The sequence below is a fragment of the Budorcas taxicolor genome, chromosome 10 (genome assembly GCF_023091745.1).
Source record: "Budorcas taxicolor isolate Tak-1 chromosome 10, Takin1.1, whole genome shotgun sequence".
Taxonomy (NCBI): domain Eukaryota; kingdom Metazoa; phylum Chordata; class Mammalia; order Artiodactyla; family Bovidae; genus Budorcas; species Budorcas taxicolor.
In genome coordinates, this window is record NC_068919.1 from 42,121,200 (window position 1) to 42,146,191 (window position 24,992).

The 24,992-nt window shown below is 43.4% G+C and overlaps 1 protein-coding gene across 1 annotated transcript in view; it reads right to left on the reverse strand.

Annotated features, from left to right (window-relative positions):
* NIN (ninein) overlaps window positions 1–6,468 on the reverse strand; it is an 89,896-nt gene extending 83,428 nt beyond the window's left edge. Inside the window, exon 1 of the mRNA XM_052646842.1 lies at window positions 6,286–6,468. Coding sequence (XP_052502802.1) covers window positions 6,286–6,468 — 183 coding nt within the window. The remainder of the gene's footprint in view (window positions 1–6,285) is intronic.
* Between the last annotated feature and the right edge of the window lie 18,524 nt (window positions 6,469–24,992).

A 24,992-nucleotide genomic window follows, 5' to 3' on the forward strand; every position in this document is an offset into this window, starting at 1 on the left:
GTCCCTGACATTTTTAAGTACCATTTTTATCCTCCCAGGGAGCTTTACTATTGTGTTCTGTTAAAATTTAGAAGTCTTCAGAAATATTCAATGTAATTAAATCTCACACAGTAACCAGTTTTGATAGCCATGCATACCTTGGTAGGTCCCCCCTCATTTGAATAATAACCGCTGCCATGCATTTTACAAGCATCCCTATACCCTGTAAGCCTCAAAGGGCAGTTTGCAGCAATGGGAAAATTACCTGACTGACTGAAAACACACATGACATTCAAACTAAATTAACAGGAAGACTAGTCAAGTCTGATATTCTCTGTCATGTGTCACCAGTGCTTAATAGAAATTTACTTCATCTTTCTTCCTCTCCAAATTTCATAGGAATGCTTTTTGAGAAACACAATTTGCCTCTCTGAAAAAAGAATTTAAGCATGGCATAATAAACAGATGCTATTTCAAACCACACACACAAAACCCTGCAACAGGAAACAGAAGGAGGAACTTAAATTGCATGAAATCATCTCGTGCAATCATGGAGATCAGATGCACACACGTTTCCCCATGTGAGCAGGCAGAACTTCAAACAGACCCGAGATGAGAGGGCTTAAGCCAGGATTCAACATAGTGCACTTATTGGACCAAAGGCCTACGTAACTCTCATCACACTTAGGAGGCTTGCATCTATTAATGGAGAAATCAAAGAAAGGACTTTCAAAACGTTAAACGTTAGCTGAAATGGGTATAGAAATACGGACTCACCAGAAGGCTGATGTAGAGGAAAAAACCACTGACAGCATTATGCAAAGAGAAATGACACAGAAGAACAGAGAGACCTGGTTTTGTAATGAAAAATTCAGTTACAAAATATTTTCTTCTACATACAGCATTTGGGTTATTGGAGCTTAAAAGTCATTTACTGAAAACAACGTGGAGAGAGGCCAAGGCCATTTTCAAAGGTGGGTTTGTGAAGGCTAAAGCAACCATATAACTCCAAGACAGTTCCAAGGAGTTCTGCCTACAGATGGAAATAGATACAAACCACCGCCACTCAAGAGAGCTGCTAGTGATTCCATTCTCCACTTGAATGAGCTTTCTCAAAAAACCATTCCTGGGAATTCATCATATATCAAAAACCTACTCAGTGTGTAAGGCATAGAGGAGGGGAGTGTACAGAGAGACACAGGACACAGAAGTTACCTTCCTGCCTGGCTCCAAAATAAGCTTCTGACACGCACAGTCTAAGGCAGCTTCATCACAATCTAATAAGGAGGATATTATTTTTTCCATTATACAGACGAAGAAACTGAGGCTCAAAGTATTTAAGATAACAGGTATACATGGCTAAAAAGCCGCAGGAATCAGTACCTGAATTCAGGTCTGATTCAAAGACTGCTTTACAACATATGGTCTCCATGTGGTGGGTGTGAGGGTGAGGGGTGGGAGGTGGAGGGTTGAGAGGTGGAAGGTGGGGGGTGAGGGGTGGGAGTTGGGGGGGTGAGGGCGAGTTGCAGGGAATGGAGAATGAGATCCATATTTGTATATGTGCAGTCTGAGGAGAGATGCATTCAAACTCAGGGACTGGAAAATCTGGGTTCCCATCTCAGCACTGCTTCAAATGAGTTGCCTGACCTTGGACAAGTCATCATCCTTTTTCCAAGTTCTGGGTTCTAGGTTTCTCTGTCATACAGATGGACACTGAAGTGTAAAATCTGTGCTGGACACTGAAGAACTTTCAGTCCCCTCCATCCAACAAGAAGCTACTCATAAAAGTATAAATGGAATACTGTAGAAGCCTAATGACCATTCCTGATCATATCACTATTTTCTCTGGTGAGACTGACGGTCATTACTGAAATAGAGTAGGTAGAAAAGAGCAGCTATTTAGCACTTGCTCCTGCCTCTTGTTGAGAATGGAAGGTCTTTCCAATAGGCTTCCCTTTGCTCTTACTTTATGCCAGATTAATGCCTCGCAAGGGTCACTGTACACAATACCAAAGGCAATTTTGCTGTGAGGTTGATATGAAAGTATTAATAAAGAAAAGTAGCAAGTCTTGTAATCTCTTAATCAGGTCTTCTTGTCTATAAATGTGAATTATAGATCCTTAGGAGTTCAAATCAACCCCAGATGACATGGTTGTAAAGGAATGGAGTGACAGACATAGAGTCACAAGACCAAAATAGAACCAGAAAATATCCCTCAGAAGTATAAATTATCACCACCAGAAAGTACTGCTGCACTTCTGATCCACTTTTCAAATGGTTAAAACGTGTATTGTTCTCGTTGTTCAGTCACTAAGTTGTGTCTGACTTTTTGCAACCCCATGGACTGCAGCATGCCAAACTCCTCCATCCTTCACTATCTCCTGGAGTTTGCTCAAATTCGTGTCTGTTGAGTCGGTGATGCTATCTAACCATCTCATCCTCTGCCGCCCCCAGTGAAAGAAATCTTAAAAAGCTTAATGAAGTGGGAACAAACAAACCAGATCACCATATAAAATTAAACATGATGTTTATAAAAGAACTCCAAGCACTTGAAAATGAAAAGTGGGGAAACTGGGTGGAATTATATATTTGTACAGTTCTCAAATTTTAATACAAAAATTCCAAAGTGCCTTTGATGACCGAAGTCCACATATGTTTGGTCCTCTTTGGAAACCAGGGGTAAGTTCTGCTACCATATGGTTTGTTCTGATTCTAGAGAGTGTCAAGGATGTGAGATGTTAATTCTTTATCATCCAGATTCATATCAAAGAGGACATCAGGGCAACTCAGGAGGCAGCTTTGTCTCAAAGTTAAAATGTTCCATGAGGAAAAGAAAATGTATTTTTAAAACTGGAACTAACTAAAGGCTTCAACAAAAGCAAGGTAAATTATCATCTTTATGTTCTGATTTCTAATAAAGGAGGTAGAGAGGTACGTGGAAGCTCTTCATTTAAAAGACAATAAAACAGGAAGCACCTACAACTAGAGTCAACTGCTTAGATGAAAACTTGGTTTAATAAGTGAGCTAATATGGTTCTCTTTCTTAAATGTTTGCAGCAGTTACTCCCAGTACTATTATTCACCTACCAGGAATGTTACTTAATCAGTCTGTAAGTTCCCAGTATCTTGAGGGGTCTGACCCGCCTGACCGGTGCTTACCTGATAACAAAAATACAAGTAGAGCTCTTTTGATAATCTAGTAGGAAACACCTACCAGCAATGTCCTCTTTCCTTTAAATCAGTGATCCACAATCTCTGGGCATTTCAAACACTTACAAGATAACTACCAAGTGCGTGCAGGCTAAGTTGCTTCAGTCATGGATGACTCTTCATGACCTTACAGACCATAGCCTGCCAGGCTCCTCTGTCCATGGGATTCTCCAGGCAAGAATACTGGAGTGGGTTGCCACTTCCTCCTCCTGGGGATATTCCCAACCCCGGGATTGAACCTACGTCTCTTGGGTCTCCTGGATTGGCAGGCAGATCCTTTACCACAAGAGCCACCTGTGAAGCCCACCCACCCTGGTCAGGGGAATATGACTTCAAGTCTTTGCAAGAGCAAAGAGGGCAATCTGAGGGCCAATTAATAGAGTATATAAAAATGGCAAGTTGATTTAGGTTAGTTTCCTTAATAACTGTCAAAAGAAACATTAGGATTAAAAAAAAGAAAAGAACAAGAAGCTACAAAAGATGGATCTTAAGATAAAAAATAAACAGATAATATTCATATTCTTAGGTGAAGGGGGAAATGCTTTTTACCATATTTCTTTTTTCAAGAAAAAAGATTAATTCAGCCTAATTCCAAAGGAGGTAAAACTTATTTATTTTGTTTTGTTTAAAAATTATACTTGGAATTCTCTGGCAATTCAGTGGGGAGGACTCTGCACTTTCACTGTCAAGAGCCTGGGTTCAATCCCTGATCAGGATACTAAGATCCTGCAAGTCAGGCAGTGCAGCCAAAAAAAAAAAAAAGGGAGTAAATGTATCAGTTCTTTAAAAAAGAAATTATATTTGTTATGATATAAAAGACAAAATTAAAACCACAAGCATGCAGGAAGCTGATGGATATTAATGTACTCAAAAGCCAATTTAATGGAAAAGTTTACAATAAACATAAGTTGCACCCATACCAAAAGGCCATTAGAATGCTGACATATGGGACACATATAATACATATTTGTCAAATTAGTGAGTAGATGAATATACTTAGGTTTGTCATGCTATTATTCTTTCTCCCTTTTTATTAAGCCAAACTGCTAACTCTGACATATTTTTCTATAAATACCACCTAAAGAGAGGGAAGATGCTGGCATTAGAAACAATTTATAATTTTATAATTCTACAACTTATGATCCGTATTTAATGTATCATGGTGGTAGAACTTAGAATTCTCCAGTGAAGTCTAAGGAATTTTTTTCCTTACAATTTAAAATTGTAGACCATATAGAGTATCTTAACAGCATATGGCGCAGTTTATGTGATCATCTGAGAATAATTCAGTTTCATAAAAAATGCAAATTTAACAGTAGTGCATTAATTCATGCCAACTCTGCTCTCAAGACAACCACCAGGGACCTTCCCCATGAAATCAATATGCATACATCTATTTAACTTTTATCACTGGATAAGTAAATATCACGCTATAGACCACTTAGGTATTCATTATTCACAAGCCAAGAGCAAATTTAAAAGTGGGTTGGTAGTGTCAAGTTGTTAACGAATCAATCAATAACTGATCCACTGTGTTAGTCTGCCAAATGAGGGCAAAGATGCACAACACCTGGAGAGTGGGCTGTCAGTCTGCTGCCAAGGGGCAATCTGTTTACAGCAGAGGGTTCTGTGTTTCACTGGCTCTCAAGGAAACCTGAAGTCATATTCTGTCTTCTCTGGTTTTAATAAGCTTGATACTATCCCTCAGATACCGAAAGGACTCAGATCCCAAAGGACCACAGTGGGAAATGAGATGCTGTGGGCTTCTGATAGTGTCTGAGATGGAGAAGGAACAAGAAAACAGTTGAATGCCTTACACAATGAGGAGCAAGTGGTTTAATTCTCAACGCTCCCATTTTGGTTGCTTTCAAAGCAAGATTTTTGCATTTTTTTTTTAGGGATCACATGTATTTATAAGCAGCTAATCCTCCCCCAAAGTTATCAAAAATGGTTTCATTTTTGCAAAAATCTCATACTTTCTTTAAGTATGAGTCCTGTTAGATGCCACCTTCATGGTGCCAAGCCCCCAAGAACATCATCCCCTGTACATTAACTTCAGGATGCTCACCACTCCTATTTCCCATCACAGAGTGCCAGTACACTGCCCTGAGTCTGAGGTCACCTGCCCAATGTTTCAGTTAAGAGACAGCAAAAATGAAATGAAGAAAAGGAAGTTTGGTCACTAGAATAAAGCTGAGCTTCACAGTTGCTTCCTCAATTTACACCCTGTGATAAAAACAAACATCTACAAAGCGTCGGCAATGGCAGCAACAGAGCTCGAAAAGTACTGCCCATTTTTCCTTCTCATCCATTCAAAAAACCAATAGCAAGATTCAACCCAAAGCCAAACAAATGATGCTTTCAATTTTAGTTATGAGAATTGAAGACACTGGCAGGTCATGACATCCTTCCCACTAATAGCAAGAGGAACCGCTTTCACCTCTTACTCATCTCTGTGACCTGATCTACAGGGAGAACATGACTATTTGTTTTCATAGGTAAAACTTAACATCAGCACACATGCACATCCCTGCTGGAAGCAAGTCATGCTGGGTTTTAAATGAATCTGCACAGTATTTATTTACCCTCCTGTCTTATTTCCTGGGTGAAAGGTTTAATTAATACTTTATCCTACAAACAGTCCTCACAAGAAATAGCTTTATGTTGATAGTTTATAAACGTCCTAGTGAGCTGCTCTTTCTGGGAAGGCAGTTTTCTCACTGTAAGTTCCTTCACTTCAGTGGAAATCTCAGCCTCCTCCCTTGATGAGTGTGGAGTCCATAAAATGCACCGCAAAGAGTTGGAAAACATCCTCGGTACCTTTTTCTCTTCTCGTCTAAGATGCTCAGCGTACACTTTCACTCCAGAGCACAAATTAAAGCAGGCCCTGGTCACCGCAGCAAACTGCACTGCTGTGTTGCTTCCATTACATCCCACCTCCCGCCCCCCGCTGTTCATCAGGTTAACAGCTAACAGCACACAAGGCTAGAATGTTAGAAACAAGTTGCAGTGCTTGTGGTTTGCTCCACCCTCCCCCAACCCCACAGCACAGAAACCGCACCCACTTCCCACCGCCCGCCTCTCTGCGGGCCTTACCCGGCCCAGGAGGTTGTCCTGAAGCAGCGTCTCCTGCAGCACTGGGGCCACCTCCTCCAAGCTCAACATGTGGCAGAGGTCGGTGAGTTCCTCCTGTCCCAGGGACCCGGTGCCCGTCGTGTCAAAACTGTCAAACAGCTCCTTGAGTCGGGCCTCATGCTGGTCCTGCTCTGCCTCATCCATCCCATCGCCCGCAGCGCTCTCCTGTGCGGGACATAGACAAGGCCTGGTTATGGCAGTGCTGGAGTCCTGCCGCCCCTTGCATGCCGCCCCCATGCTTGCCAGTCCCTTGGGAATGCTGGGTGTGTCCTGGGCCCCTCGTTTTGGTCGATCGGGGCCTTGTGAGGGTCAGCAGGGGGGGGGCAGGTAACACTACACACCTCCCAGTGAAGCCTTTGGGCCTCCAGGACCCAGTCCAGGCCAGGGGAGCTCCCACACACACTCACACCAGGTGCATACCCACAATGTCGGGTCCTGACAGGGTCACCAGAAGGAAGGAGTCTCCTGGGCAGAAAGGCGCCTTTCTCTCCTGCCCAGCCTCAGGCAGGCAGCCAGTGTGTCAAACTCAAGACAGTGGTCAGGACTCAGAGAAGGTGAAAAGCCACTCCTGCCATCCAGCCCTTCCAAATGCAGTGATTGTTAGTGACAAAAGACGGCAGGACCAGAGCATCCACGCAATACAGCAAGCTCCAGAAGACCTGCCAGATGTTGCAATCTGCCAAACTGTTTCATTTCTCTCCGTCCAGCCTAGCTGCCCCTCTTTGTAGTCAGACCGGAGGGATGCAGTAAAGAGGCCCTGGGTGAACATGTCTGATACAAAACCACCCCTCTTTACATAAGACAAAATGCCTCTTACATGAGTTGCTCAAAAATGGCAACTCAATTAACTTCACTGCTGCAATTACGTGTGGTGTGACAGGAAGAGTATTCCCTGAAGCTTGCTTTAGCCCCAGGGAGCTTTAGGTAAGGCCTAGTTGCCTAGAGAAAGAGGAAAACACCACTTCAGCCTTTTAGAAAGACAGTGAGATTTGAAAGAACCACAGACCACTTGTGAATCATGCAGAATCTTCGGACCCTCTACAATCTAGACCATTGAATCTCTGTACTCCTGGTGAAGAGGACTTCCATCTCTCTGACCCACCCCAATTCCAGCCTTTCCATTTTCCCATCTTTCACAGGATTCATAAAAACACAGAGTTATCAATAACTCTCAGAGTCATTTTTGTTAAAATATATATCATAAAAGTCTAGGTCCCTTCCAGTTGAAGAACGAAATTTGGTTTTTTGCTTGCATAATCATTCGCTTCTATTGTGTTGGGATTTCCAATGAAAGTCTGAAACATTTGCATCTGAAGGTACCTTCACCATGATGCAATGGAAGCCAAGCATGACAGACATATATACCCTTGAGAGGGTGACTTCAGCCATCTCAAACACGACTTGCAGCATTAGTCCCTTGACTATTAAAAGTAGCACCCTAAAAAATAAATAAATAAAGTATTTATCTTGCCAATATAATTTCTCTTGGGATAAAAAAGATAACATGGCCACTCTGTTAACAGAATTTTGGGTGTGTGGTATTGTAATGTTCACTATATATGCACTGCTATACAGCAGCTCTCTAGAACTTTTCCACCTTGCATGACTGAAACTCTGCACTCACTCCCCAGTAACCCTCCATTTCTACTCTGCTAGCCCGTGGCACACCAATATTCTACTTTTAAAAGCACACATTTAAGTAAACCAAGTCCTGGATCAGAAAACTGTAACTTAGAGGTGATGTTATAGGGCAGATCGTTACAATCACGGGGACCACACACATTAAGATGTTGCACACAGCCAGACCTGAAAATAAACAAGCCTTCTAGAACACATCAGTGCTGCTCTGCACTGGGTTGCCTTCTTTCCTCAGACGACTGTTCAAAACATGACAAGCTAACACAGAGCAAACAACCATCCCAAGGCTCTCAGCAGAACTGAGTGAACTCAGAAGATGGATCGAACAGCTAGGCTGCTCATTACAGGGATAGAGGTAATGTTCTGCTCCAGGCTCCTGGTCTCCAAGGTCTCCTCTCCTAATTATCAGTTTCTCTATTATGGTGCTGCTAGCTCTGGCTGCCTTCCCAGGATTGGTCTGTTGGCTTAACTAATCACCACGTAAATGTTTACAAAATAACGTGAGAGTGTGACATAAACATCAAAACACCAGAAAGGAACAACCAAGGTGTTAGGCAAAGCTATAACCCACTCCAGTATTCTTGCCTGGCACAGAGGAGCCTTGCGGACTACAGTCCATCGGGCTGCAAAAGAGTTGGACACAACTGAGCAACTGAGCACAGAAGTTAGGAAATTAGACAATGCCAAGGCTTGGCTAATGAAATTCACTGAGCGTCTGCCCACCTCATCATCAACTAAGATCTGTTGAGAATCCCCAAGATGCTCTGGGATTTTCAAGGTTATCACAGCTCTCAGACTTAGTCTCTGAGTTTTACAGTCCCCTGGGCTAGAATTTTTAAAATTTTATTTATTTTTAATTTTTTGGCCATCTTTTTTTAATCCCAGGAAAAATTATATTGGCAAGATACACTTTTTTTTTTTTTAAGGTGCTGCTTTCTATAGTCGAGGGGCTAGTTCCCGTGGCACATGGGATCTCAGTTCCCCAAGCAGGAATCAAACCCAAGAGCCCTGCAGTGGAAGTGTGGAATCTTAACCACTGAACTGCCAGGGGAGTCCCTAGGCTAGAATCTGATCAACTTCATAAAAGTTAGACTATTCTGCTTCTTCCTGATTTTGCATATTTTTTTAAAACACAAAAGTGAAAGAACTCTAACACTTCCCCTTTTAAAAATTACTTTTAAGGGGTAGAAACTTGTCCATCTAAACCAATGAAAGAGGACCATAAAAGTCACAACAGTTATGTGTATCTGAGTTTATTCACCCATTGGCAACTGTAAGCATATTTGTTTTCTAGTCTGTGAGTCTGTTTCTGTTTTGTAAATAAATTCATTTGTACTTCAATTTAAAAAGAAAAAACACCTCACGTTGCACTAAGAAGTCTCAATCTTATTCATGGCTTTGAACCTGATAAACTGTCACATCCTGCTCTTTACAAGGTCATGGGATTTTCACTAATTCAAACCTTTCATCTCATAGCAATTTTCCTTTTTTATCTCTTTATTTCATCTCCCTCCTTCCCAAGAACTGTGCTCAGTAAAACAGTCTTTTGACTTAACAGGAAAAACAGCCCCACCCCTGCAGAACAAATGATCATATGGAAACGTCCAAAAGATGTTACATATGGTGACAAGTTGTCAGTACTCTTCTGGCACAAAAGGCGTTTTCACTGGTTGATATTATTCCCCAAATGTTCATCAGTTATTTCATGTGCAAGAACTATTTTTCTCATTTGGCAGAATTTTCTTTAACAGCAAGGTCCATGATTTCAGTTTCTTTTCTAGCTTCCCAATGCTTAGTACAGTCTATTCTTCAAACCAGGAACTCAGTAAATGTCATGCAGTTAGTATATGAGATACCTTGCAAGGAAACTTACCCTGAATGAACATTACAGAAATGAGCCTATGAAGACTTTGAAACACCTACTTCTTCCACAAGAAGACATAACCAAGCATAAGTTGAAGGCGAACACTCACTGTCAAACTGTGCCATGGAGACCATCTTAAGTTTGATTCTACAAGTTAGTAATTAAGGATTCACAAACTTCAGCTGCATTTTGTTGTTGTTACAGGGTATGATTTTGGAGGAAAATCTGTTTAAAATACTTTCCCAAGTTTCCTTGTCTAGAGAATGAGAATAATAATACCAAGCTGGAAGGTTGTTTTGAATGTTAAATACAGCAAGCAAGAGCAGCTAATCCCAGAGGAAATAGCTACAAGAGGTTAATTGAGAAAACAACCAAGAAAATACCTGCAATTTACAAAGGAGAGGTAAACTGAAGAGGGGTAACTTATATACATCAACCGGCCATAGTCCTGCCTTCCAAAAATCAAAACAGGAGCTGCGGAATACCCTAGAAAGCAAGAACAGGTGGGGGGGACGCATTATGCGTATAAGCAATATCATGTTACTAAATGGTAACAGCAGTAGGCAATGTTCAGGGCTTCCTCGATTTTCAAAGGCAGATTATCGATAAATTTAATGTCAAACAAAAGCAGGAAGGCTGAACTATAGTTGAGAGCTCAGAAGATTTTTTGGTTTTCTTTTTAACTTCTGAGAATTTACTATAAGTCTGTCCCATGCTGAGTACTTCACAAAAGTTATCTCATTTAAAGCCTCCTAATTCTTTAAAGTAGACATCATATTCCCATTTAATATGTAGAAACTGGGGCCTGGCAAAGTCAAGCTACTTGTCCAATGATTTAACATTAAAAATGGCCATGGGCCCGGGACTTGAACTCTGGTATGACTTTAAATTATACTGTCAACCTTACACATGCACACAGAACACATGAATGGGACCTCTGGAACGGTATCATTGACAAATCTCTCATCTCCACTTTTATGTATTAACCAGCTGTATCGTACGAAGCACCAGAAACCATCATTTAATTCCTGGTGGCCACAAACTCCTCCAAATTGGAATGGGGAGGAATGGGGTGCCTTCCTCCCTACATCCTTTGATTCATTTATTGAATAACTATGGGTTAGATAGCATCACCAACTCAATGGATATGAATCTGAGCAAACTCTGGGAGATAGTGAAGCCTGGCGTACTGCAGTCCAAGGGGTCACAGAGAGTCAGGCACAATTTAACGACTGAATACCACCAACCACATAGCCCATGAGGCTCTAAGGATGCACAGACTAAGCATTCTCTATTTTCTAAAGTAGCTTTGGGATTTATGGCAAAGAAGAAATACATTTTTACACAAAATGTTCACTGTTTCTTCAATAATGGGCATAGTCCAGAAACAGATAATTGTTAATACTTAAGTATGTCTAATCTGTGCAATTCAATGCTTTCCAGAGTGAGAGCCCAGCTGACACTCACCAGTGACAGGAATCTTACTTAGAGATGAAGAAGTTGGGTTTTGAGTAATATATCATCCCTCAAATTTCCAAGGACAATTTCAGTTTTATAAAGGCTGCCACAAGCCTGGACCTCTACCGTATACTTTTTCAATCAAATTGCCAGAAACCTTATGACACCTTTAGAATTAAACAGCCAGTGTGGGTAATATTTTGGAGTTCTAACCAGGGATGGTTAAATAGGAGGCAGATGCACCAAGCCATTAATCATAACATTTACCACCTAACAACCACCCAAAATGAGAACGATTCAGAGCATTTTCCTTCCAAATAACTCAAAACAAGGCCGCCAGGATGTGCTGTCCCTGACAGGGATGTCCATCAGCAACCGCTGTCACTGTGCTCCCCTCGGCAACCCCAGCTGATGAAATCACAGTGTCGTCTGGGACTGAAAAAGAGTGAGGTGGAGGTGCAGGTGGGACAATGAAGTCCCTAATATAAGGCCAGCATGAAGTAGAGCCATGAACTTGTGAACTTTCCAGCATCCAAGGTATAGAAAGGAGCTTGTAAAATGGCAGACCAGCCGAAGGGAACGTCTGCTCTGGCCAAAAGGAGTGAAAAGGGGACAAAGTCTGGCAAGAGAAAACCAAATAATAAATGAGCACAATGCCAGAGTCCCTAGCCCAGGCCTTTTATTTCACCTCCAGATGGTTCAGCAGCTGAACAGCTACAAGGAATGTCTGGATGGCCCTCTTGGCTCAGCAGCTTTCCCTGAGTATCATAATAGATGCTTTTGGATCTGTGTTCAGACATAGCTGTTGGGGGTCCATAGCCCAGGCAGTGACCACTAAGTGACTAATTTAGTTACTTTATAACTAAAGTGATGAACACAGACCAGCTCTGCTTTGGCTAAGCTTTTAATTCATGCCTTTTGCTTTCACTGTTTGCCACTTCAGAGCCTCATGATACCAATGGTCAAACTAGAATGTTTCTTTTTCTTCACTCTTTTCTGCAAACACTTTAATTTGTTGCAAAGATTTTTATTTTGGACCAATTTCAGCATAAAATGACACAGTGACAAGAATAAATTTAAGCTTAGCAGAAGCTTAACAGAAAAGCAATGCGCCCCCATCCCCCATTTATGTGTTGATATAGAATATTTCTGCCAAAAACTGCTGCTCATCAAACCTATTACTGTCAGAGAGTCTCCTCTCAGCTCCGATAGCACCTCACTTCTAGCTGGATACTAAAGGCACAAGAGTATCAGCAAGAATAAAATCGGAATGTAAAAATATAACACAAAAACTTAAATGTCACCACACAGTGGAAAAAATCACATTAAATTTGAAAGAAAATAACAAACTTTGCTAACTACAATTAAAAAAATTTTAACTAAGGATATCCCACTAGCATTTATTCTAAAACATAACAGGCTTTAGTATTTTACTTTCCTGAAATGATGTAACAAACCCAAGCTTTTGTTAAACCTAATAGCTAGGTAGATTACCCAATCAAGTCTTAACTCAGGATGGCTGGAAGAATAAAATCATTAGCCTGGCACAGGGTAGCTTCAATAACCTGTAATTTCAGAAGTAGAAAACAGAGGTTCATGTTTGTTACTCTCCTAAAAGAGATAGCTTGTAACAACTTTCACTCCTTGAGCCACTTTTACTTAATTTAGAATGTCTGCAGCTCTGACCACCGCTCCCTGGAGTATAGCCTCATTTTTGTTCTTGTCTTCTCATATCTATAAACAATATTTTCCTAGCTTTGTTTTTTAAGTGAGCATTACATCATAAATAGTTTATAATTTTTCCATCTAAAAGCTTGAACAAATGGTTAATTGCTGATATGCACTTCGATAAAAAAGTGTCCTGATTTCAAATAAAGTTGCTCACTAGCATATTCCCATCTTTCAAATTTATATTTTATTTGTGAATAGGACAAAAATATCTTCTTGCAAGCTTCAGTAAATCTCTCCACAAGCCCCTGCCCAACAGATGTAAGTTCAATAGCCAGAATTCAAACGACATAATTTATTGGCTTACAAATGAATCTACATCTATAAAAATAAACCTCCTGAAAAGGCTGCAGGCTGTTTGAATCATTCTAAAATGCTCTAAATATGCCAACCCTCTATCAATATAAGACTGATAAAATGTATTTTCATTATCAATGTAAAACAGAAGCATCAAGATTGGTGAAATGTTAGTTTAGAAAGTCATTTGCAGTGACATTTAAAACAATTTATTTGAACAACATTTGACTTATGATAAAAATGTTGCCTATTAAGACTGGCTGTTCAAAATTCATTGGAGCCCTATTCTCCGCCTCTGTGACAGTTAACATCTTTTGATATTAAGGCTCATCACATATCTAAAATGAAAAAAGAACAAGAAAAAAGACACCCATGGCATTCTGAGCAAGTGCCTATAAAAATGACTGATTCTGACATTTGACTGCAAAGACCATGCCTGTAATGGCCCCCTATAAAGCCTCTTCCTGCCTTGGCAATACCTTTGCTGATGTCCAACCCATCTGGAACATCTGTAAACTCCTACCCTTTATCTACACTGCAATTCAGAATGCTTTCCTCTAAGGAATCACTAGAAACCAGCTGAAAATAAACAAATCTGCCAAGAAACTCCCCAGCAGTTCACTTCACCTCTCTGAGGACACTGACAACAGCTGAGGAGACCACAATAAACGGTTTTGTCAGCCAGCCTGTCATGTCACTGTTACAAACAGTCTGGGAATTTTCACAGCCCTCTTCAACTCCAGAGCAAAACCTGCCAATATTTCAGGTCAATTACCAACACGCTAGCCACCAAAGAAGACTCAAAATTAAACTGAAACAAACAAACATGTCCTTGCAGACTGTCAAGCCTCAGGAAACAAGTAAACATACAAACTTATGTTAATATATTTTAGGGGTCTGGATTGAGAACCCTCCCTGGTCTCAGAAGCTTAGCCTGAGTGCCTCTGTGGACTTTATTGGGATTCTAATCCTAAAAAAGCTATCACCTCAGTCACAACAGACAGTGACCGTGATTCATTTTGATTTCACAAACCCAGGAGTTAATTTCTATGACAAGCTTATGTCTGGAGTCCCTCAACACCAGGAAGGGATCTGCCCCAGTCAAGTAAAGATCACATAATAGCTAAGCTGTCTTGAAACAAGGTACACAGTAGCACAATCTTTCCAGCTCCCATTTCATTTACACTTAAGCTTGGGTTTGTCAGGGTTGAGGCTGGGAAATCGCCCCTTCCTATCTCTGTCTCTTTCAACTTCACAGAACGAGCTTTCAGCAGTAAACTGTCTCCATCAGCCTTGTCCTTTTGTCAGGGACCGGTTTGGTAGCTGCAGAAGCCCACCCTCTGGAACCCTGGAAGCTTCTCCGGCTACACTCCACACTTCATTCCGTGGGTCTGGCGGTCAAGGGGTTCAGGCAATAAACCGAGCGTCATTTTGTTCTCCCCGTTTTCTTAGCAGTCGCACGGGGAAGTCTTTCTCTATGCACTGATCACCCACACCTTCTAAAATCCCCACTTTACTAAACAGCTCTCCGCGACTCAGTCCAGACTAACACCTCGGGGTCCCCCAGGCAGGTTTCCCTTCAATTTCTCAGTCACAGTGCTGTCTGGGTGGCACAAGGCAACAGAACCACCACCCTTTCTGCTCCCTCCAGGATTCAAGTCCGGTCCTGGACCTGCACACAGTAGCCGCTTTCAGCCGGCGGTGCGGGCGGGGACCCTGCGGGGTACGGAGGTGCCCAAGCCCCGGCTGAGCTGCGGTGCCGGCGCAGGGCGAGGCGAGGGCGGAGCGCGGGTGCGCCGCCCAGGTGCCCCGCAACTCGTGATGCAGATGCGCCCCCGACCCGCCCGCCTATCGCTACCCCCGGACACCTCGGGCACCCCATTGTGTCTCGAAGCAGCAGCTCCCTCGGCCCCCGCCGTCCTCGCTTACCTTCTGTCGGCCTCTCCGTTGCGCTCGCACAGCCGGCCGCTGCCTCCAGTGCTCTGCAAAGCGGGGAGGGACGCTTTGTTAGGGCTCCAGAAGCCGGACAATACTTCGCAGCCGGCGCCGGGGTTCCGGGCGGGCGTCCTTCAAAAGGACGCGAACGGGGACCAGCGCGAGCGTCATTTCCATATGTAAGGGGCCAGCACTCACAAAAGCGCGGCTCCCGGGGACTGCGGCGCGCATCCTCCCCGCCCGCCGACCCGCCCCCGCCGCCCGCGCTCCGGCCCCTCCTCAGCCTCCCACGCCGCCCCCTCCCCGCCCGGTTCTCCGCTAACGCCCGGGTCCGAGCCGGCCGCCTGGCCACCCGCTTCCTCGCTGCCGACAGCCACCACCCGGCCGCAGCCCTGGAGGAGGATCCCCAGCCCGTCCCGATGCCGGGGCTGCCCGGGCGCGCAGGGCCCCGCCGACGGCGCGGGGGCAGCACGAGGCCTCCAAGCACCCCCAGGCCGCGGGACCGGGGTCCCCGGGAGCCGGCTGCGCGCTCACCGCGTCCCGGAGCTCAGGCGCCCGGCGCCGCCGCGGGTGCCATGGCCGCGGGGGCACTCGGGACTCGGAGGCGGCGGTGGCAGCTGGACGGCCGCACCCAGCGCGCTCGGCTCCGGGCTCTGCCGCGGCCACCCGAAGCCTTGGACGGCGGGGAGGAAGGGCCAGGCCCGCGCGGGGAGGAGGAGCCAGGGCGACGCCGGCCCGGGCGCGACTCCTCCTCCGCGGCCCGCGCAGCTGGGGCCGCTGAGGGAGGAGCGCTGGGCGCCGCCCGGGCCCTCTCGGAGTCAGCCCCCCACCCTCCTCCACCGGGACCGCTCCTCGTGCGGCCGGGGCCGGGAGCAGCTCGGTCCCGATCGCTGGGGCGGTCGCCGCGGAGATCTGAACTCGCAAAGTCCGAGGAGGGGGAGGGTGTGGGGGAGGTCGGCGACCTGAAGTCGACCCTCTGCCCCTTCCTTCCTTCCAGAAACTCGTGCACACACCCCTCCGTGCCGAGGACACCCGGCCAGCAGTCTCCGGGTCGGGGAAACGGCCCGCCTCCAGCCCGTGGGACCGTGAGATGGGGATTCAGGTGCCTCTTTTGCCCCAGGCGGCCTTGGATCTCTCGGCCCTCGAGCGCCCATTGGCGGTCATTGGAAGAGGGTCCCCGGAGGCTGAAGAGCTCCAGGCTTGACCCTGAACCCTATCCAGTGAGTGCGACCCTTCCACCAGTCTAGACTGGCTTCCGCACCTGCCCACCATGTCCTTCTGTGGCTACATCCAGCCCTCTGCCACTAGCCACACCGGAGGGAAACTCCTTGGAGTCGGAAATCCTCAGGCCTGTGACTGCGCGGTATTTACCCCCTCTTCCCTCCTCCCCTTACTCCACCGGGTCCCCCAGAGTCTCAGCTTCTCGCTTCCCGCGTCTCTACACTTCTGATCTGGAGGCAGACCAGACTCCGGGCCGTGGGCCGGAGGTGACACCACTTTTCTCTCAGGGCTGCAGAGTTCAATGCGTTGCTCTTGAAGAAGGAGCCGCCTGATTTAGCATAACCCACCAGCTTGGTTATTTCAGCTGGAAACTGGAGAATGTTCCCTTGCTACTGAAGGAACAAGGGGTAGACAGGAAGAAACTAGCATTTTCTGAGAATCCAGTCTGCTGGAAACTTGACAGGAATGATTTTATCGAATCCTCACAGCACCTTTAAGAGCCAAATCTTATTCCATCCATTTGCAAATGAGGAAACCAGGCCTCAGAGAAGTTAAGGAGCTTGCTCAGGACCACACAGCTAGTTGGCACAGCTAGGCTTCAAAACCAGATCACATTTGTGACAAAATTGCACAGAACTAAATACACACTCACAGGAAGAAGTGAGCATAAAACTGGTGGCATTTGAATAAAGCCCTAGGATTGTTTGGATGTCATTATGCAGGTTGTGACATTATATTACAATTATGCAAAATGTTATCATTGGGGAGAATTGGGGAAAAGGTCTATAAGGAACCTCTCTGTATTATTTCTTACAACTCAATATGAATTGACAGGTAACTGAAAATAAAGTTTGGGGTTTGTTTGTTTTATGCAGATCAGCTTTATTTTATAAACCAAATGCTATCCCCTCAACGCATGGAACTGGAGAATAAGAAAAAGGAGAGGTTCATGCTCCTCTCTCTCCACTCTTTAATAGTCTTGTGCAAACATGCGCTCACGCACACACACACGCACACACACACACACTCATCTACTTTATGCATGGCTGTTCAGTCCAGTAATAATTATACAACATACGTGAGCACTGCCTGTTATGGGAAGACTAACCTGTTACCAGAATCCTTACATAAATGTCATGTTATAAATAAGAGAATATGTTCACTGGGGACTAAAACAGCCAACAGTCCTAGAAGGTGAGAATAAAGAGTTGGGTTTTTTTTTTTTTCCCCAGAATGAAATATGCCATTTGCAGCAACATGAATGGACCTAGGGATTATCATACTAAGTGAAGTAAGTCAGAAAGAGAAAGACAAATACCATATAATATCATTTATATGTGGAACCTAAAATAAGACACAAATGAACATATCTGTGAAACAGAAACAACCTCACAGGCATAGAGAACAGACTAGTGGTTGCTAAGGGGGAGGAGGGTAGATGAGGGAAGGAGTGGGAGTTTGGGATTAACAGATGCAAACTAATATATATAGGATGGATACACAACAAGGTCCTAAGTATAGCACATGGAACTATATTAAATATCCTGTGATAAACCGTAATGAAAAAGAATATATATACATATGTAACATATATGTGTGTATGTATAACTGAATCTCTTTGCTCTACAGCAGAAATTAACATTGTAAATCAACTATGTGATAAAACAAGATTTTTTAAAGTTTTTTTTTTTCTTGTTTCATCTAGTTTCTGCCATGAGAGTCTCACCATACAAGTTCTCTCCCCAGGCATCACTTTTTTTTTTTTTTCCAGGCCCCACTTTTTAACTTGCAAGAATCCTTAAGGATGAGATTGTCATTCATTTCCAGCAGTGATTCTTGGGGTTGAGGAGATGTCCCCTATGGAGAAAACTTAGAATTGGCGGGGCTTGTGTCATTTCAAAACCACAATATACTCTTTCACAAGGGGAGTAAATGGAGTGGAGTTAATGCTGAAAATTACACACAATCCTCCTTCGGCACAAAGGAGGGAAAAGTGTGCAGCATGGCTACTTCGTGGTGCAGCTTTGCAATAACAGTCCTGCCAATGAAGATCATTTAATGCAGTGTGCCTGCAATTTAGGTTGCACAGGGTGAAAGGTTAGTCTCAGTCCAGACTGAGTCACTGGAAGAAAGCAGGGAATTACCTTAGCAGCTATCACTTGAGATTTTCTCTGTTAAACAAAAAATAAAGATAAGAGCAGAAATAGTGGCCAAGCATCAACTCTACATTATATGCAATGTAAGAAAAAAATTAAAAGAAATGTAAATGTTTACCCATAGTTAATACCGTTCACAAACCACATTCCTTATCTCTTGCAGTTTATCTGCCACTGATATCAGCTCTTACTTTAAGAAGAGCCTTGTTCAGGGACCTAGTGTCCTTCAAGTTTTTGTAGTCGACACTTCCCAATGGCTTTCTGCTACATTTTCCAGTACTGGATTGGCTTTCTTAGATTGTTAAAAAGCTGTAAGAAGTTAACTAAAAAATAGTCCAGGGAAAAGAAAGTTATTCTTTGTGTCTTCCTGCAGTAACTCTGTAATGATTAATTTAGAGTCAAGATAACAGAAGTTAATTAAAAAAGGGAGTGAGGGTGGGAGATTCAAATTTCGTAAATGTCCTGGAATCTGCAGAGTTATCTTTCTCTGATTAAGCCAAGGCTACAGCTCTAACCAAACTGTGTACTCTCCCTTAAAGTCATAGTTGGCTTTATGTTATTTCATAATTGCAGAATAGTAAAAAAAAAAAAAAAAAAAAAAAAACCTAAACTAAAACTCTCCTGCCACTCTGTGGTAACTCCCAGCTCCTTCTATACTTAGTGTCTTTCTTATTTCTCTGATGGTTTGAACTAATCAGGACAGTGTTGTGTAAGCAGTAGAGCTGCATCAAGGAGGGCCAAATACATAAAGCAGATTATCAGTAATAATCCAACCCAGGGACTGTCTGGGTGAAAAGGACATCACCCTCTCCCCAAAGGCCTAAGGAAATGGATGGTGAAAGGAGGAAGGGGAAAATCTGGGTTCCAGACTTACCAGTCAAAGACCACGAGTTTGCACGACAAAATATTGATGGTAGGAACCCAAGAATATGCCAGCAAGAAACAAGAGATACACAGAAGAGGGATGGGAAAGAGACAGAAAGCAAACAGATTTACATTTACATTTCCTAATTTGTACATTAGGAATTAGGATGCCCTCTTTATCTTCCCTCATTCAGCAAAAATAACTTATTTTTAATTGGAGGACAATTGCTTTACAATATTTTGTTGTTGTGTTTCGGCCATACAACAGTGTGAATCAGCCAGAAGTATATATATACCCCCTCTCTCTTGAGCCTTCCTGCCACCCCACCTACCTGCCTCACCCCTCTAAGTTGTCACAGAGGACTCTGTTGAGCTTCTTGTGTTATACAGCAACTTCCCATTACTTATCTACTTTTACATATGGTAATGTATATGTTTCAATGTTACTCTCTCAATTCATCCCACACTCTCTTTTCCCCATTGTGTCCACAAATCTGTTCTTTATGTCTGTGTTTCCATTGCTGCCCTGCAATTAAGTTCATTAGTACCATTTTTCTAGACTCCATATATGTGTGTGAATATATGACATTTGTTTTTGTTTTTGTTTACTTACTTCACTCTGTATAACAGGCTCTAGGTTCATCCACCTCAGTTTAAATGACTCAAATTCGTTTCTTTTTGTGGCTGGGTAATATTCCAAGGTATGTATATATGTAGCACAACTTCTTTATCCATTCATTTGTCAGTGGACATCTAGGTTGCTTCCATGTCCTGGCTATTGTAAAGATTATTTTTTTTAAAGTAAGCTTTAAACACCTACTCCATGTCCACTACTCTCCTGGGAGTCAAGAGGTGTTCTAAAGAAACCTCAGCCTTGGTCCTTACCCTTGAGGAATGTGTTACTGTGCCTTGGGGAGGCAAAAGTATGCCTCCAGGAGAGAGTGAGGGGACTCTGTGAGGTAGTACTGGACGCTAGTCTGGTCCTGGAGTCGGGAACACACGTGTATATAATAGCAGAGAAGAGAGGACTGATTTCCCTGAAACATGTCTTCTATCAGGTCCTTCAGCCCATTGCCTTTCATATCAAGTCCTAGAACTTCTTCCTGATATTCAAGACGCTACTTGATCCACACAAATGTGTGTATCTTCACTGTCTCCAGACAAGCGACCCTCCTCCCGCTGTGCTCGTGAGTGCCCCTGCAGCTCCCCTCTGCTACTCTTTCTGCCCAGATCATCAGTTCCAAGACACCTTTGATGCCCTGTCTCTGTCCACTGTTCTTTGTTTGACCCAGCAAGTTTATGCACAGAAGGAAGTAGTTATTGAACATGTATCCTTGGGAGCCCACAGATTAAACTTTGAGGTGCTTTCCAAATACTTGGACCTCACGTGGAGAAGAGATGTCTCCTGTGTGTGCATGGTGGGGTAGGGAGGCTGGTCTTCACTTTTGAAAAATCTCTTTTTTTCATGTGTCTGGGATCTGGAAATACTCTACTGTTAAAAAGATGTAAGGTCTAAAGACTGACACAGTTTCCTTCAAAGTAGAAGAGATTAAAATTCTAATTTAAGAACCATTGGTATTCCTTCACCTCATACTCTCTTAAACATTCAGTCATCATGACATGAAATCTCTACCGTTTTTTTTTCTTTAAAGAAAGAGACCTTTGAATGGAAAATGATACAACATTTTCCCCCAAGCAAGAATACTTTAAGTTTTCTAGATTTGAGGCACACACAAAAGAAATGAGAATCTGGGAACATTAAAAAAAAATAGTTTTTAAATAAATAAAACAGTTCTGTTGAAAGAAAGTGAGCTATATGTGTAATTCAAAATTTTCTAGTAGTCATATTTTTAAAGTAAAAATGAGCAAGTAAAATTTTTATATTTTATTTAATTCAATATATGCTCAATTCTATCATTTTAACATGTAGTCAATATAAAAATTATGAATGATCTGATTTACATAAGTGGCTGTACTAAGTCTGAAATCTGGTGTGTATTTTGCAGCTCGTCCCCACTCAGACTAGCTGCCTACGGCTGTGGTTGGTGTTTCAGGGAGTGCAATGTTAGAACAAGAAGAGGGTTCTTATTCATCCCACCCAACACCTTGTTGTGATGAGGAGCCTGTGTTCAGGAGGGCTTGGCGATTTGCTCAAGATCATGTATCAGTCCCCTGGGCTGGGCTCATCCACATCTACACTCACCCTCCTATGCAGGCTCATGGGTGATGCAAACCACCTTCTTGGAATGAAACACAGTTTTAAAATATTCTTAAAAACTACCACCCTCTAAAACCTTTGAATGCCTAAAAGTATTTTAAAAAAACAAAATTTCAGAAGAAAATAGCCCAGTGCACCCTATTCTAACAACTTGGAGATGACAACCTTGTAGGCCATTTGCTAACACCTGCTCCATCACCTACCTGTTTTGTGCTCAGCTGTGCCTCCACCTGCAGGGGCCTCTGAGAGGAAGGGCTGGAGGCCCAGAAGGTAATCGCTGCTGTGTGTGCCTGTCCTCTGGGGATGAATGGGAGGGGTGCACTCCATCCTTCAGCCTTCAGCCTGCCCACATCAGCTCCTGCCAGCATCCCAAGGAGCTGTGTTGTTTTCCATGATTAATCTCAAAGGCTTTGGAACAACTGGGTGACTTTTGCCTTCCACTCTGCACATTTTCCAGTGTTTTATATTTGGAACCAATTCAAAGCTGAATGCAGGGAAGATGACCATTTCAAACACAGAAAATGAGACCAATAGGAAGAGAGTGTCACCTCCAATAATGAGAACATTTGGGAGTAAACCGAATAATGAGGTCATCTTTTGCACCTGGATTGATGAGAGAGCAATGAGATCCTTCATTACCAAAAACAACATAAATCTTTGATTTGCATTTTGTTTTCAATTTGGACCAAATGTGCATGGTTCGCTAAAGATATAATCTAGACCTCTTCACACCAGAATACTGAGGTCAATGTGATGATAAATCTTATGGCAGTGAGTTCTAGGAGTCATATTTCAATCTGCAAAAAAAAAAAAAAAAAAAAAAAAGCTTTCTTGGAGATGAAGTTTTGGGATTATGATGAGATGTCCAGATGCCATACTCAAAGCTTTAACAAAAAAGCACTTTGTCTGATTTCTGTATTATTGAGAAGTTTTCTACTGCCTCCCCTCCACATCATGCAACCTATTTTTGGATTCTCCCAAAGTACAAATAAAAGGGGATTGGGGGACTAGAAATCAGCAGGGGGAAAAAAAATGAGTGCCTGTTTATGTGTATCTGGTCACACAGCAAAGTGTTGTGTGTGTGTGTGTGTGTGTGAGAGAGAGAGAGAGAGAGAGAATAGGTAGGTAGATGTGCCTGTTTATCCTTCCAAATGCCCCCTTTGCCTCCTCTACTTGCTCTATTCCCTAAGAAGCCAACCGAGATGAGCTGTATCAAGGGTCTCCTTTGCACCTAGCATCCCATTAGGTTTGGCTGACGGGGTCAATGGCAAATGATTGGATGGAGGAAAGAACATGAGGTTGGGGTATTTATTCAGCCTGCTACCTCCTCTAGGGTCTCTGTAGGCTGGCTGCATCCCTTAAGATCACAGCCTCTGTGGCACAGCCAACTCTACACAACGCTCTGTCACCAGTTCTGCCAGTGAAGCCAAGGGTTGGTAATGGTGCCGTCTGGTATCAGCTTCCAGGCAGGTACTACCCTTGCTCCTGTGCACTCAGCTCACCCCTTTGTAAGTAGTCCCTTTATTAACTGTTCTCCAAATACCTAATTTTAGTTTATCCACTATATCCTTCTGAGACTTTGATTAATAAAGGAAGTATGCATACATACATTCCTTGTTCCAGACAAAAACAAAAACTGTCTTCCCTCTATTTGCACAAATGCCTTGAAGTTTTCTACTGCCCAGAATTTTAGGTCAGTTCCCCAGAAGGAGACCCTGAGATAAGGATTTGTGTGCATGAGTCTTATTAAAGAAATGCTCTAGGAGAAGCCTGCAGGGGAGGGTTAGGAGGAAAACAAGATAGAGAGAGTAGAAGAGAAAGTCAGCCCAGGGTACAATTGCAGGCAAAGTCCCGGCCTCAGCCTAATCCTGAGTGAAGTTCTGGAGCATAAATTGCACCTCGGAATTGGCCCTGACTTGAGTCAGAGGTGCTAGGTTTTCCACCTCCTGCAGCAGTCAGTCAGAGACCCACGGGCATCCAGGCAGAGCTCCACCAATTTATACTTCACACACATCCTTCGTAATGTGACAGCATTCAGAGAGGGGAGACACACTGTTTATCAATTGGCTTAATAATGGAGTCACTGGTGGAGAGGAAAGAATTGCCTCCAGATACCGAAAAAGCTCACAGCAGATGCTAAAGGGACACCTCCTTTGAAAAAACACTGCATATACACAGTATTTTCTTTTAATGGATTTGGATAATATACTTTAATATTAGTAAAAAACAAAATCATATCAGGGCTGATAGTCTTCTTAAGCAAAGTCATCTTTGTAGGAATCTTAGTTACCAGATGCAGGTAGTAGTTCTGTGGTGTGTGTGCATGTGGTTGGGAGGGGGCTATATCAACACTTGCCATTTCCCTCTGAAGCTTCTAACACTTAGAAATTTGTCATAGAAGCTTTTCTCATCTGCAGTTCAAACACTTTTTTTTTCAGCAGGAATTTAGCTGAAGTTGAAATCACCATCTGGCATCTCATATTGAACCAGGTTCTTTGTGTGCCAAGAACCTCTTCTCTTGGCAGTGATGTTGACTGTGATCTTTCAAAAATGTTTCTTGGGTTGGCAGTCTTGACTGAGCAGAGCAAGCAGCCTGTCTTGGAATTTAGGGAGAGATATGCTGAGCAAGTTGTTGCTCCAGGAAGGAAAGCACAAGGTGAAAAGTTGAACCTTAGGTTTTGAAACCCCAGAAGTCATGTCTTCTATTATTGAGCTAAAATCAGCTAGGAGGAAAAAAAAAAAAAAATCTCAGCTATATGATTAGTAGTAGCAAAATGTTCCGTAAGACCTAGGAAAGGAATATTCAATTTGAAACAACAAATGCTATTTAAGCACCTTCCAGGTGCAAAGTCATATCCTCTGTGCTGTAGGGACGAAAGGATGACTAAAAAGGGGCCTCCACTCCTTAGTGGTCCACCATCCAGGGGCTGGGAAGTGCTTAGGTGGAAACCCGGCAGCCTATACCAAGGAGCAGAGCTGGCGCTGTCTGCCCTCCTCCTGCGTGTTCAGGGATCCCTTTCTCCATTTCTGTGCCCCGCATCAGCTGACAGGTTTTGCTTCCACTGGGCTGCACCTATGACTCTTCTTTAGTGGCTGCTCCTGGGTACAAGGTACATATTCAGAGAGCAGCAAGTGCTGGGGAGCCTAATTCCTAGCAGTGAGTGCTCAGTGTGGGAATACAAAAGCCCAGTTCCCTTTGCCTTGGAGAAGGGCTTCAGTTGCCGTCCCACCAGATCAGGCTGAGCGGCTGCTCCCAGGCGCTTGCCTAGTCTCACACAGTCTGGCACGC